This window comes from Toxotes jaculatrix, chromosome 9 (assembly GCF_017976425.1).
Source record: "Toxotes jaculatrix isolate fToxJac2 chromosome 9, fToxJac2.pri, whole genome shotgun sequence".
Classification (NCBI taxonomy): domain Eukaryota; kingdom Metazoa; phylum Chordata; class Actinopteri; family Toxotidae; genus Toxotes; species Toxotes jaculatrix.
In genome coordinates, this window is record NC_054402.1 from 6,719,300 (window position 1) to 6,731,415 (window position 12,116).

Consider the following 12,116-nt stretch of genomic DNA (forward strand, 5'->3'; position numbering starts at 1 on the left):
TACATCTCCCCTCATTATCACTGGAAATGACATCTTCTTTTTACTCTCTAGCATCCCTCATTATTTGGGAATGCCCTGACAGCTGTTAACTGAGCTTTGGCATCTCGTGGTGTGGCTGTTGTGTGGTAAACAGTGGGCTCTGCCTGCATGTGTTGTCAGAAAGTGGTAATGTGCAAGCTAACGTAATACCAGAACTTCATAAACAGAAGCAAAGCCAAAAATATAGACTTACTGAAATGTCCTCGAAGCGTTTTTGGTTTTTTTTGTTTTTTTTTTTTACCAGAGTCTTCCTCACAATTTAACAAACTGTGTGAATAGGAATAATGCTCTTGTGGTGTTTGATCATCTGAAGTTATAAAGTTTAGTATTTTATCGGTTTTTAAACTTAAGTTTGAAAGAAGTCAGACACACTAAACTGGTGCCAAACCTGAATAATTTCACAACCTAAGAAAAACACTTAATTTGTGTTTGAGATGAATCAGTGACGCTACATTGTCAAGGTTTTGGGTACAGCAGAGAGTTTTTATGCACTGATTTTGCATGAATAACTTCCATTACTTGCAAATTAAATGTAGAGTATTTCTTCAAAATGACAGTATCTGGGGCCATTTTATCAGCAAAAGGAAGCTTGTCTTTTCCAACCAATTACCAAACCAGATTAACATCTGTTGGCTGCCAAAAGTAATAGCTCTCATGGGGTGTTTCAGGAGCAGTTGGGATTCTAATTAATTCGACAAAATGTGTGATGAAATCCATAGGGGTGTGGTCTTAAGATCCTGAATATGGAAACACTATTTAGATGATGACACCACAGTTGTTTCATTAGGATATGTGCACCATTTTTGCATTTAAACACTCCTCAGTACAGATGAAAATATGGATTAGGACATTTGTGGTTAGACTTTTCCTCAGAAGAGTTGTTCCTGGTTTACTGTTTTGTGAAATAAGCTCCTTGCCTAACCGCAGTACTACATTTTCTTATTGGTCATAGGGGAATATTTACGGAAACAAGTTTCAAACAGTGAAAGGAGCAGTTTGTTTGCGACACAACCTCCAACACAATCTGAAAACTTTGATCATAGAGGCCATTATCTTTGCACACACAGCAACACTCTGATGATTTGATCAGCTCTTCAGGTGGAGACAAAGTGAGACTCCAGAGAGAAGTGATAATACAGAACATCTGCCCATGGTCTGTGGTATGCTGGGAATCTGTAGGGGAGTTGAAAAGCAGCAGAGATATTGAGTCAGACTCTGGTATTGCTGGAATGTTTTCTAATGATGTTTACGTTTTGTATTGTACTCGTCTGTTTTCCACAGCTGGGTACTGTGCACGTTACATAAGAGTGCAGCATCCAACGGCATCAAAATCACTGGAACAGATTTTATGCTCTGACACATACAGTCCTTGGTTATTAATGCAGCATGATGTGAATGTGTTCAGTGTTACAGGAGCAGATAAAATGTAATAATTTTCCATACTGTCAGTCTTTGCTGTCTTAACAGACTCATGCTTGTTCTGTGCAGCGATAAAATGTTACATTGCTGGCAGGCAAACCTGCGACCATACAGCCACATGTTTCAGCAACGCAGCTGGCTCCAGTCTCTTCCTCTCACTTTAATCTCACCATGCCATGTGAACACCACAGGCACTTCAGAACGTCTGCCCGTCTTGACAGCCGCGTTGATACCGCTGATAAGGAGAACAGGGAGAGAAGAGACAGAAAGTGAAATGACAGTGCAGAATGTGTTTCCCCTCATACACTGTAAAACATTCTCGTAAACCATCAGCAGTTCAGTTGTTGGATTTACAGTAACTGATTTAAGTCAAATCACTGTTATTGAAACTTGTGAGTGAGATATTGAATCTCTTGTATGCTAACTTTTTGCCCAAATTTGACTGTATATATTTTTTAATGCTAATCTGTATTGGTGTGATGCATTACTCAGGCAGGATATTGCACTTTCATTAAGTTGTTAATCTTGTCAGAGAGAGAGATTTAAAAATGAGTGGTCGAAGTTGTTGCACCAGAAGCTGAAATATCTTACCTTTTGTTCCATTATATCTCAGACACATTGATATTATCTCAAACTGCCAATCCCAGTTGAGGTTGTAATGATGAATATAATGTTACCTCCATAAAGTAAGTATAAATCAAGCATATTGTCTTCAATAGATTGAAATGGACTGTAACCCAATTAGGTTTGAGAGTGAAAGATGAACTTTTCAAATGTCATCATGTGGTAAAAAAGAGATTTATGAAAAGTTCATATTCAGTAAATATAAGTCTAATTACAGCCTGAGGAGTTTGATGAGTATTTTACAGTGCATCAGATGTCTGTGTGTACTAAAACGCTGCTCTCGGGGCCTGAAATATCTTGCACAAGCTTGTGTCAGTATGTCACGTACGTTAAGCTGTCATATTTTAGAAAGTCTAAAACAGTAACAGACCAGAAGAGAATCCAAAATGGAAACAAATATGTTTAATGGTTTACAATGTTATACCAAAAAGCATATATTTCTAGCTTGTTTTGAGATTAACAGTTCATTGAAAATGTATTTTGTACCCTCAGGTGTTTCAGTTTTTTTTGTGATTGGGTCATGAACCCTGTCATTGTCAATCTGTTACACTCTTCCAGCTGAAGTGAGTGGTGAACAGACTGGGAAATTATCATTCTTATCGCACTGTAAATCAGACAAAAACAAACAGTAATATCCTCTTTCAATCACATTTTCTTCTCTCTTGAGGGATTGGCCCAGAGATTCCTCGCCTGTTGGGGATCTGCATCTGGGTCTAGGTATGCCTGCCATCTGTGGCAGTTTTCTTTGGCAGCCTGTCCACGTCCCCCAGGTCCCGTCCTGACATAGTTGTCATAGTGGTGATCTGAAGCAAGAAGCCTTGTCTTGTTTCCATTTAATCCAACACAGTTCATGTATGTTTTCATTTCAGGCACTAGAATGAGGCTGAAATAGAAATTGATCCATAATGAAGATTGTGGATCAGAAAAGAAAGAAACAAATTGTTTTCGTAAAGGAAATACATGATATAAAGTCATGTGATGATACTGTGGGTTCAACTGTGTGTCTGGGGATGACTGTGTCGGTCGGTCCACCACTTATCAAAACAACCAAATATCGAAACTATTTCATGGATTGAACTTTTGTAGATGCATTCATGGCCCCCAGAGGATTAATCTTAATGACTTTGATAAACCTCTGAGTTTTGTGGAGTGCCACCATGTTGTGAGGATATGAGAATGCTGACATTAACATTTAGAGTAAAGCATTACTGTTCTTTCTGCTAATCTACAGACTCTTAGTCAGCTTAACCGCCAAACTGCCCTAAAAAATCCTTATAAGTCAGACCATGAAACTGGCATAATCTGCCAACTTCATAACAGAAAATGATGGTGATGACAGTCTATGAAACTGAAGGTCAGAAACAGATCTTTGGACTTGGCCATTGTAAAGTGACTACTTCAAACACAGAAAGACCTTGCTGTCTTTTATTTCCTCCCTCATGGTCCAGGTGCTGATCCTGCCTTCTGTCCCCTTTGGAAGCAAAGTCAGTGTTTTTCTTGCAGTGACACAATCAAGGCATTTGTTTTTTCCTTTCCATCAGGGCCAGGCGCAGACGGGGCCTGCCAGGTTACTCTGTGAGAACATCCAGCTGCGTTTGAGCTGAACTGTTCTCACTCCCGCTGGCCTTGGACTGTTCACCTCCACAGCTCACATAGACCAGGCAGGCAGAGAAAAGGCTGCTATTCATTAAGTGCAGCCAGTGATTTAAGTTGGTATATTTCTCAGATGTTGTTCACTGTAAGAGCCAGCACTGGGGACAGAAACATTCCGCCTTCATTCCTCTTGTCCACACTTTCTGTTTCCCCACCACCCTTTTCCCAGTGTTTGTCCCTCATTCACAGGAAACTGCGCACTTTTGTTTCCTCTCTCAGAGTAAACAAGATCAGAACACGTTTTCTGCCAGTTGATCCATAGATCACTATGTACACAACCTACACAAGAAAATTATTTTAGATATTTTTTGGTTTTAAACTGTGTAATAAATAAACTGATTTAAGGGAATTTGCTTGTTAGGGACTATTTGGATTGAGTTCTGCTACTTTTATCATTAGCAACACTTCCATTTGCCAAATCGGGGAAATGTAAACACAGATAACCAACAAGAACATCAGGAAGGTCACTCACTCTGACCAAATATCAGAAAACATTAAAAGTGCTTATGTTATCTCTGTGGTCAAACTGTGGATTTATTGCTGATGTGTGGCCGCTGTGCAAACATTTTTGAATATTCCAAATATTCATCAGAATATATCTACCTTTGTCTTTCATGTCTTGCATCTGATGTTTTGTTAGTGTCACTGTCATTTCTGCATACAGTATAAGCAAAGACATCAGTACACTTTTAAGAAGGGTAAGGCCTCATCGATGGGGATCTCCATTTAATAAAGCGTGTTTTCTCAGCACAGAGCAGAGGCTAAAGTTTAAAACAAAAGAGGAATCTGCGACCTTCTTTGCTGAGAGAAGATGACAGCCACTGGCAGATTTCAAAGTATTTTATGAATGAGAAAATTCGGTCAGCACTCATTTTCTCTCCCCTGGCCAGAGGTCAAACTAAGTCCAAGGGTTGATTTGCTGCTGTGGCTATGCCACCTCACTCTTGGTGAGGAGATTGAATGAACAAATGAATAAACAAATGACTGAATTAATGAATTCCAACCCCCTGTGAAATATAGGCAAGGATGACTGAATTTGAACTCAGAAGTTCTTGCAACACTTCTGTCCTGTCAGGGAGCCCAGGAGCGGCATAAACAGGAAGTCCAAGCAAAAGCTCAGACATGCCCCTTTCATGTTTACCCTCCATGCTCATCTCTCACTTTCACCCACAATCCCTATATGTGGTGTACTTGGCAACTCTTCCTACATACATTTTTTACTTAAATTGAATCACAAGAGTGACTATTGTTTACTGAGGAGTGCCTTGGCTCAGATTTCCAAGATGGAGTTTTATCTTTGCATTGTGATTTTGCCTTTGTTCATCATTCATATCAAAACGGGAGATGCTTGTAGCTTCTGTTCTACATGTCATAAATGCAAAATATATCCATTTGGGTATCCCTTGATTCTCCAAGAAGAACTTTTGCTTTTTTTTTTAGACACTAACAAAATGTGATTTATAATGTGCCCCCTACACAACAAATTAGCTCACATTGTGATAAACACTCCTAGCTGTCTGATTTCCTGCATATACTGGTAAATAAAAACTTGAGGAAGCATGCTTTTGGTTTCAGTTCAGCATCAAATATTCTCACATCACTCTCAAGATATTATATTAATCTATGTGTAATATGCCTCAGTAAATCATGGTGCTTCACGGCTCTCCCCTCTGACTTGAAAGCATTCCTCAGCCTGGTGTTTTTGAAGCAGTAGGTCATGGCTGAGGTTCATCTCACTCCTGCACAGCTACTTCACAACCGGTGAAGTAAGCCATTCCTCATAGTGTTTGTGAGGGCTGAAAACCCATTTCACCTTGTTCTTTTACAATGCCAACCACTGCTGCGCCTTCCACCACCCACCCCTCTCCCCCTTTCCTCTCTCTCTCTCCCCCACTCTGTCTCCTTTCTCCTCCCCCTTCCATCTCCCAACAAGTAAACATTCTGCCAGCTCTTACGCATATTCTGAATGGTTTAGTCACTGCTAGCTGAACACTCCTACAGGCCCCCAGGGAAACACAAGAGGAGGGGGTGATAGTTGTGATGACAAGCTTGCCTTTTAGCAGAATAGGCCTATGGGGACATAAGTGTGGCTCTGCAAGGGGCTGTCCAAACCTCTCTGCTCTTACAGGAACCAGCCTCACTGCCACTGTTTTGCCATGATCTCAGTGACACTGTTTGGGCAACACAGACAACAGTTTTCCACTCAGCAGGTGAGTCTTTTGTTTTCTGTTTTCATTTGAGTCTGACTCACGAATGTGGAGAAACAATCGGAAAAACAACCTTGGTTAAGTTGAGAACATTGCGCTATAGATTGCTCCTACGTGAGAAGACTTGTTCAGGACCTTTCTGTTGAAAATTCTCCAACACTGGATGTTTTTTTTTTCCCCACTCTCTTAAATAAGTTGTAGTCTTGCCTTGCCAGTCAACATTCCCAGTTCATTTTCACTCTGTGACTTCTTCCCTCCATTTGAATCTACTCTGCATTCATCTGAGAATAATGAGACCTTCTTTGCATGGTGTTCTTTAAAAGAGGGGTTTCTTGGAAGGAACCCTAATCTCCCGTACGCTCATTTCCCATTCACCATGTTAGGACAGGTTTTACAGGAGGCTCTATACAGCCTTAATTTACTTATTATGAAATGTTGCTGTATGGAATTGAGAACACATGCATACTGTGTGCATGCAATTTTCTATAATTGTGCCAGATTTATGAAAAAAATATCTTCAGAGTTAGATTTTGCCCTTGTCTGAGGTTGCTTTATCTGTTTGTGTCCTAAAAGCAAAAGAGCGTGTTTGCATATGCATGTGTTTGTGTGGGTGTTGGTGTGTGTCAAGCGTCTCAAGGCCATGGTAAAGGCACTGCCAGGTGCAGCTTTCTCACAGAAACTGCAGAGACCCATGTGTGCAAAATTACAAAAATTTACTTTCTCTGGCTGTGCAAGTACTCTAGAGTAGCTGATTCGTTTCTAGTTTATAGAAAAATGTCTGGGCTTCCATCTGTACAATCAAGTTCTTAGCTGTTGACAAGAAACATAACAAAATCATGTTGATTGCACTTAGCGAAGGTTATCCTTGTTTTGCAAGGTTCCTAGTTCAGTCTCCCAGTAATCCCCTCTGAAAATGTCTTCTGAGGAAAGTCTTGGTTGACCAATAAGAAAATTGTCTGTTGTTACAATAATGCAATCATTTGTTTTCCTGTGTGAGCTTCGGATGTTTCAGACCTCTCCAAGGTGTGTTTTAAAAAAAAGGGCTTAATGAAGGGTTGAGTGGGATGTTAACCACAGTCGACCAGGGACATCTTCTGTCCTGATGAATGGTGTAGTGAGTAGTAAATCACCTACTGGGGAAGAGCAGTCGGATTCCTCTGTGCAGTGATGTCACCACGATCGTGTGTGAAACAGATCCAGACTTGAACGGCCCAGCCTGAGCCAGATGTTGAATTTCACAGTAAACTCTTGGCTGAATGGCACGTACTCAGAGCTGTTCTGAGCTGGATTTAGAAGCTTTACATTAAACTCTGGTAGCATACTGAGACTCAGATAACCACAGGACGCAGAAACATATGGAAACACTCCAAGGAGTATGTATGTTCTTTTTTGTTGTACCTTTGCTGTGGTCTGTGGAAATAATCTCTGTGTGCTTGTCAGATGTGCTACATTCCATTCACATATTTTCTTTTCTGTTTATTTCAGGTTATCTGCTGTGTGGTTTGACTGAGAATCTTGGATAAAAAAAAAAATGGCCAGCCGATACATCAAGCACAAATACCTGTGGATTTATGTTTTGAATTATGAGAAACTGTAGAATAAAACAAAAATGGAGATTCCGCCTGTGGTGAATTTGGACGGACACCAGTTTCAGACAGTTTTAGGATCACACAAACTTTCAAGACAGGATCTGTCCTCAGAAAACAGCTCACTGGACCACAGAGGGGATGATTGTGTCCCTGAACCTCAAAGGTGCTCACTGCAGGAGCCAGATCAGGACAAGTTGAAGAAGAGTTTTGTCTGTGTCTTTCATAACAACATTGAATTTCCCGGGGCTGTGTGCTTTGAGGAACCTGGACAACAGTCAGTCATTCCTGGGCGAGCACCTCTGGACCCAAGTCCACTGGCCTCAGCACAGCTTCACGAAGCAGGTATTCTGTTCACATCACCTAGCTCAAATGAAGGCTGCTGCGGTAACTTTCTACTTCCTGTTCCTGTCACAGAAGGCCAATCAGACCAGGTGGTTCCTAATCACGCTGGTCAGACAGTAGACTCAAACTGTGGATGTGTAAAAACAGAGATCCAGAATTTAGGTTCAGTCTCAAATAGCCATATCAATCTAGACTCCACTCCTCCCCTCATTGTCCCCACACCTGTGCCTGATTCAAGCCAGAGAGTCCTGGATCTACCACGCATTGTGAAGCACAAACTGAGCTCCATCACCTTTTCTGACAACACTTGTGGCACCAAAGACGACAACCATGCTTTTGCCAATGAGAGCTCAGATGATGGACAGTTTTCACCTGAAGAGGACGATGAAGAGGAAGTGGAAGAGGAGGAGGAGGAGGAGGAGGAGGAGGATGGTCACGATGATGGTGATGATGATGACGATGACGACGATGACAATGTGTTTCCAGAGCTGCCTCAGAGTAGAGACCTCCTTGTCAATCAGAGACACAGGAGAAACGGCAAAGACAAACAGAAGAGGAGAGGGGCTGTGAGTGCCAGGGCAGAAACTGCTCACATAGCCAGCAACAATGGTTATGAAGCAGAGGGGGAAACAAGCAGTAAGGAGGTATGCTGCTATTGATTTAAAATTACACAATTACTGAAAGATACATTTTTGTATAATCACTTATTAACTAAAAAGAAATCAGACAAAATATTTGGAGGAGGGGACATAAAAGATAAGGGAAGTTTGTATGGCACCTATCAAATACAATGTGAAATGTGTGAAATACTACATCTGCATATGTGATTTTATTACATACAAAATCTAATTTCCAATGTTTGTCTCTTACCAAAAAGCATGTGGGATTGATCTTTTCACATCAGGTTTGATGAATAGAGAACTTCCAACATAGAGAACTTTTAACAATCACAGGCACTTAATCACAGGGATTCAAATACAGAAAGCTTTGCACATTCAAAGAAAGCAGATTTGAAGTGACATTATTTAACTTTAGTACTGTGTTTGGTCCACCGAAGGAAAAGTCCACCAGCTTCCTACAGCTGACATAATTACACTGTGAGATAATGTATGGCTGGTATAAGTGTGTGGGAGTGCACTGACTTCACATTTGTAATAGTGAAACACAGATTCAGAAGGAATGCAAACAGCTTCTGCTTTCCCTCCACTCCCTCAGCAGGCAGCAGTGTTTTGACAGAGCTCATTGCAGGTCGTATTAACACTGAACTTAGCCTTCCATTACTGAACGGTTCTCTACTCCTCAACAAGTCAAGGCACATTTCAGTCTCCTCTTCATGCAACCTCTCTCCTGACCTTGGTTGTAACCATCCTGTAACCCGTCATCCCTGTTTTTATTGCCCATTTAAAGTCTCACATGGACATTCATAAATATGTTCATATCTTTTAAACATGTTTTCCTTTACAGCTGGAGGGAACATATCCAATTGCACATAACTGTCATGCTTTTCTAAACAGTCTACAGATAATAGCACATATGTAAACAGGGGAGAGCAAATGGCTAGTGGAGATTAGAGTCTCTGGCTGTTGGTTGGGTAAGATGTTGAGGTAACGTCAGCTTCATGTCCAGAATGACACTCAGCTCTGAATAGGTTGTTTTGGAGAAGAGTGGAAGAATGCAGGGAATCCAGGGAGCCTGCTGTAAATATTATCAAAGGACAGCAGGTCAGTGCTTCTCATGGTGTCACACCACAAGTTCTGTTATCATACGGTGAACTGATGAGGGCAACGCTGTAAGAAAGGCTTAAATTTCAGGCAACATGCCAGGCAGAACAGAAGTCCATTGATTTCATATGTGTGAAGAGAAGCTGTTTTTCTCTACTTGACATCAATTTGCTTGTTTTTATTTTATAGCTGTTGATCCAAATTAAAACACTGGATGCACACTGTCTTTTTATTTCAGGTTTAAATCACATTTAACAGGCATCGTATGTGAGCAGGCACAGGGGTCATATACTGCATATATATGGCCCAGCTGAAGATTCAGTCCAGTTTTAAATGTAGAAATCTACACAGAGAATTAATGGAATAAGATGTGGATGTAGTTGTTAACATTAACCATATGAGGGCACTGTATGCATAGTGCTTCTTCTCTGCATCATCTCATGACACCCCTCTGCTTGCATCATTTAGCTCAGCTGTAACTAAATGCCCCTAAATATAAACATTTCTTCACATATCTCTCCTAATCTACAGATATGGCTGTGGCTGTGTTCAGTTGGCATTCTGCATCGCAGGATATTAAGAGTGTAATTTATTCCTCCAAGTAGCCAGGTAGCCACTGCCCTTTCGCATGACCGGCTGCTACATTTGGATACCTCCATGGTGATCTCTGGCACTCTCTGTGGGTGGCGCAGACTAGGCACCGAGCCCAGAGCTCACACACTTAACTCCTCATTTCCATGTCAAAGCCACTGTGTTGGAGTTCACAATGTGGCCAATTTGCGCTGATAAAGTTATAGTCAGCTCACATTTTGTTGTCCGTAGAAGATAACATTAATGCATTTATCTAAGGGATTGACTCATACCAGCTCAGTTGCCATGGTATGAGGGCTTCACACAACTGACGGGCCCAGATTGAGGGGAAAGGCACGAAGAGATGAATCAAGGGTAGTGTCTCACTTGAGCGTCAAGTCCTCTCTGGAATTTGGCTCATTCTAAGTAGAAAAGCCCACATTCCTTACCAGCACCTTGTGGGGATGTCACTGAAAAGAGACAGTGTGAATGTGTTCCCCGTTTGGCCAGAGCATGTGCAAGAATGGGGCATCTGTTTCTTACATTTGCGTTTGTCTGACTCCTGGCGTTAATTAGTCGAGCTCACAAGACGCTCAGCTTCTTTCATTTCCTTTTCTTATACATTTTCATTCATTTTGCTGCGAATGTCAAAGATTTTTTTTCCCCGCAAATATCTTTAGAGATGAATGTATTTCAGCTATGTGATTCCAAAGCGCAAACATACATACATTATGATGATTGATATGGTTATCTATCCAGCTCACTCAGGCCATTAAATATCAGCTTATCATAGAGACATAACATTGAACACTGTCAGTTAAAAATAGTCACCACTGGGCACATCATTATCATCATATTTCTTTTATGATTCATAGTTACATGTGGCAGTTTCTTTAATTACAATTTCTCTAATTCTCATCTTCTCATATTGATTCCTCAAATCACATGTATTAAAATAACACACATCATGTATATATGGTCACACTCAACTTTATGTCTCTGATTTTCATGAATAGGAATAGACTATCTTGTTCTTAATCTGTGATGACACTCTGTTGGGCTGCTCTCTGGAGAATATCTAACTGTAAAAGTAGGAGGACTTTCTGGGAATTAGTGTTCATTTCTTTGGCTTAGTGTCTTATTGTAAAATTTACATGGAGGAGAAAGTATGAGCAAGGATTCATCTACATCATTCTTGTTTTACTTATTACAGGGATAGCTAAACGGTGTTCGTTATCATAGAGTCAGTGATGTCTGGTATTTGTTTTCCAGAGTGAATGTTCACAGTTTGTTATTGATATTGATCTCATGTTTTGACATAATCATATGAAAAGTATATAAGTACTTGAAGGCCTTTTTAATTCGTTTGGCAGACACAGGGGATTGAGTTGTCTAAACATACTGAGCCAATGTCAAACTTTTTTACACTCCCTGGTCATTGCCATGCTTGGAAGGCAGACAGAGCAGAGAAGGGAAGCTTTATTTTTTCCTCTCGATGACCCCGGGTGACCCCCTCAGGCCTCAGAGGTCAGCAGGGGATTGGGCAGATTTAGGTCATTCCTCAGGGATTGAGGGTAAAAAGGCACTTTCTCCCAGTGCCAGTCAGCTGACCCTGGGTGGTCAGCATGCTGAACGGACCGTCTGGTGTCTAGTCCGTTAATTCTTCACAATTTAGAGAGAATGCAACATTTTATAGGTTTGTTAGTTCCTTAATTTGTAATATGATTCAGATGTACTGCCTCATGGCGAATGATTTGCAGCTTGTGGGAAGGTGGTTATAATCAGCCAGGGAAAGGCACAGTACTGACATATGTAAACTTATGACGTATGTAACCAAACTCATAAGACTGTGATTTAGTTAATAGAAGTTAATGATATTTCTTTTAAACAGTTACTAAAAGAAAGTCTATGGATCCTCATTTGGACTCCACTTTCTCTTTTCTTATTTAATA

The 12,116-nt window shown here is 40.8% G+C and overlaps 1 protein-coding gene across 2 annotated transcripts in view; it reads left to right on the top strand.

Moving 5' to 3' along the window:
* Positions 1-5,844: 5,844 nt before the first annotated feature.
* The window catches only part of stard13b (StAR-related lipid transfer (START) domain containing 13b), a 59,558-nt gene continuing 53,286 nt past the window's right edge, over positions 5,845-12,116 (top strand). Inside the window, exons 1-2 of one of the 2 annotated variants that reach the window (XM_041046647.1) lie at positions 5,845-5,945; positions 7,428-8,517. In XM_041046647.1, coding sequence (XP_040902581.1) covers positions 7,552-8,517 — 966 coding nt within the window. In that variant the 5' untranslated portion in view covers positions 5,845-5,945; positions 7,428-7,551. Of the gene's footprint in view, positions 5,946-7,176; positions 7,316-7,427; positions 8,518-12,116 lie in introns of those variants that run through there. The other variant, XM_041046648.1, reaches the window with a different exon arrangement.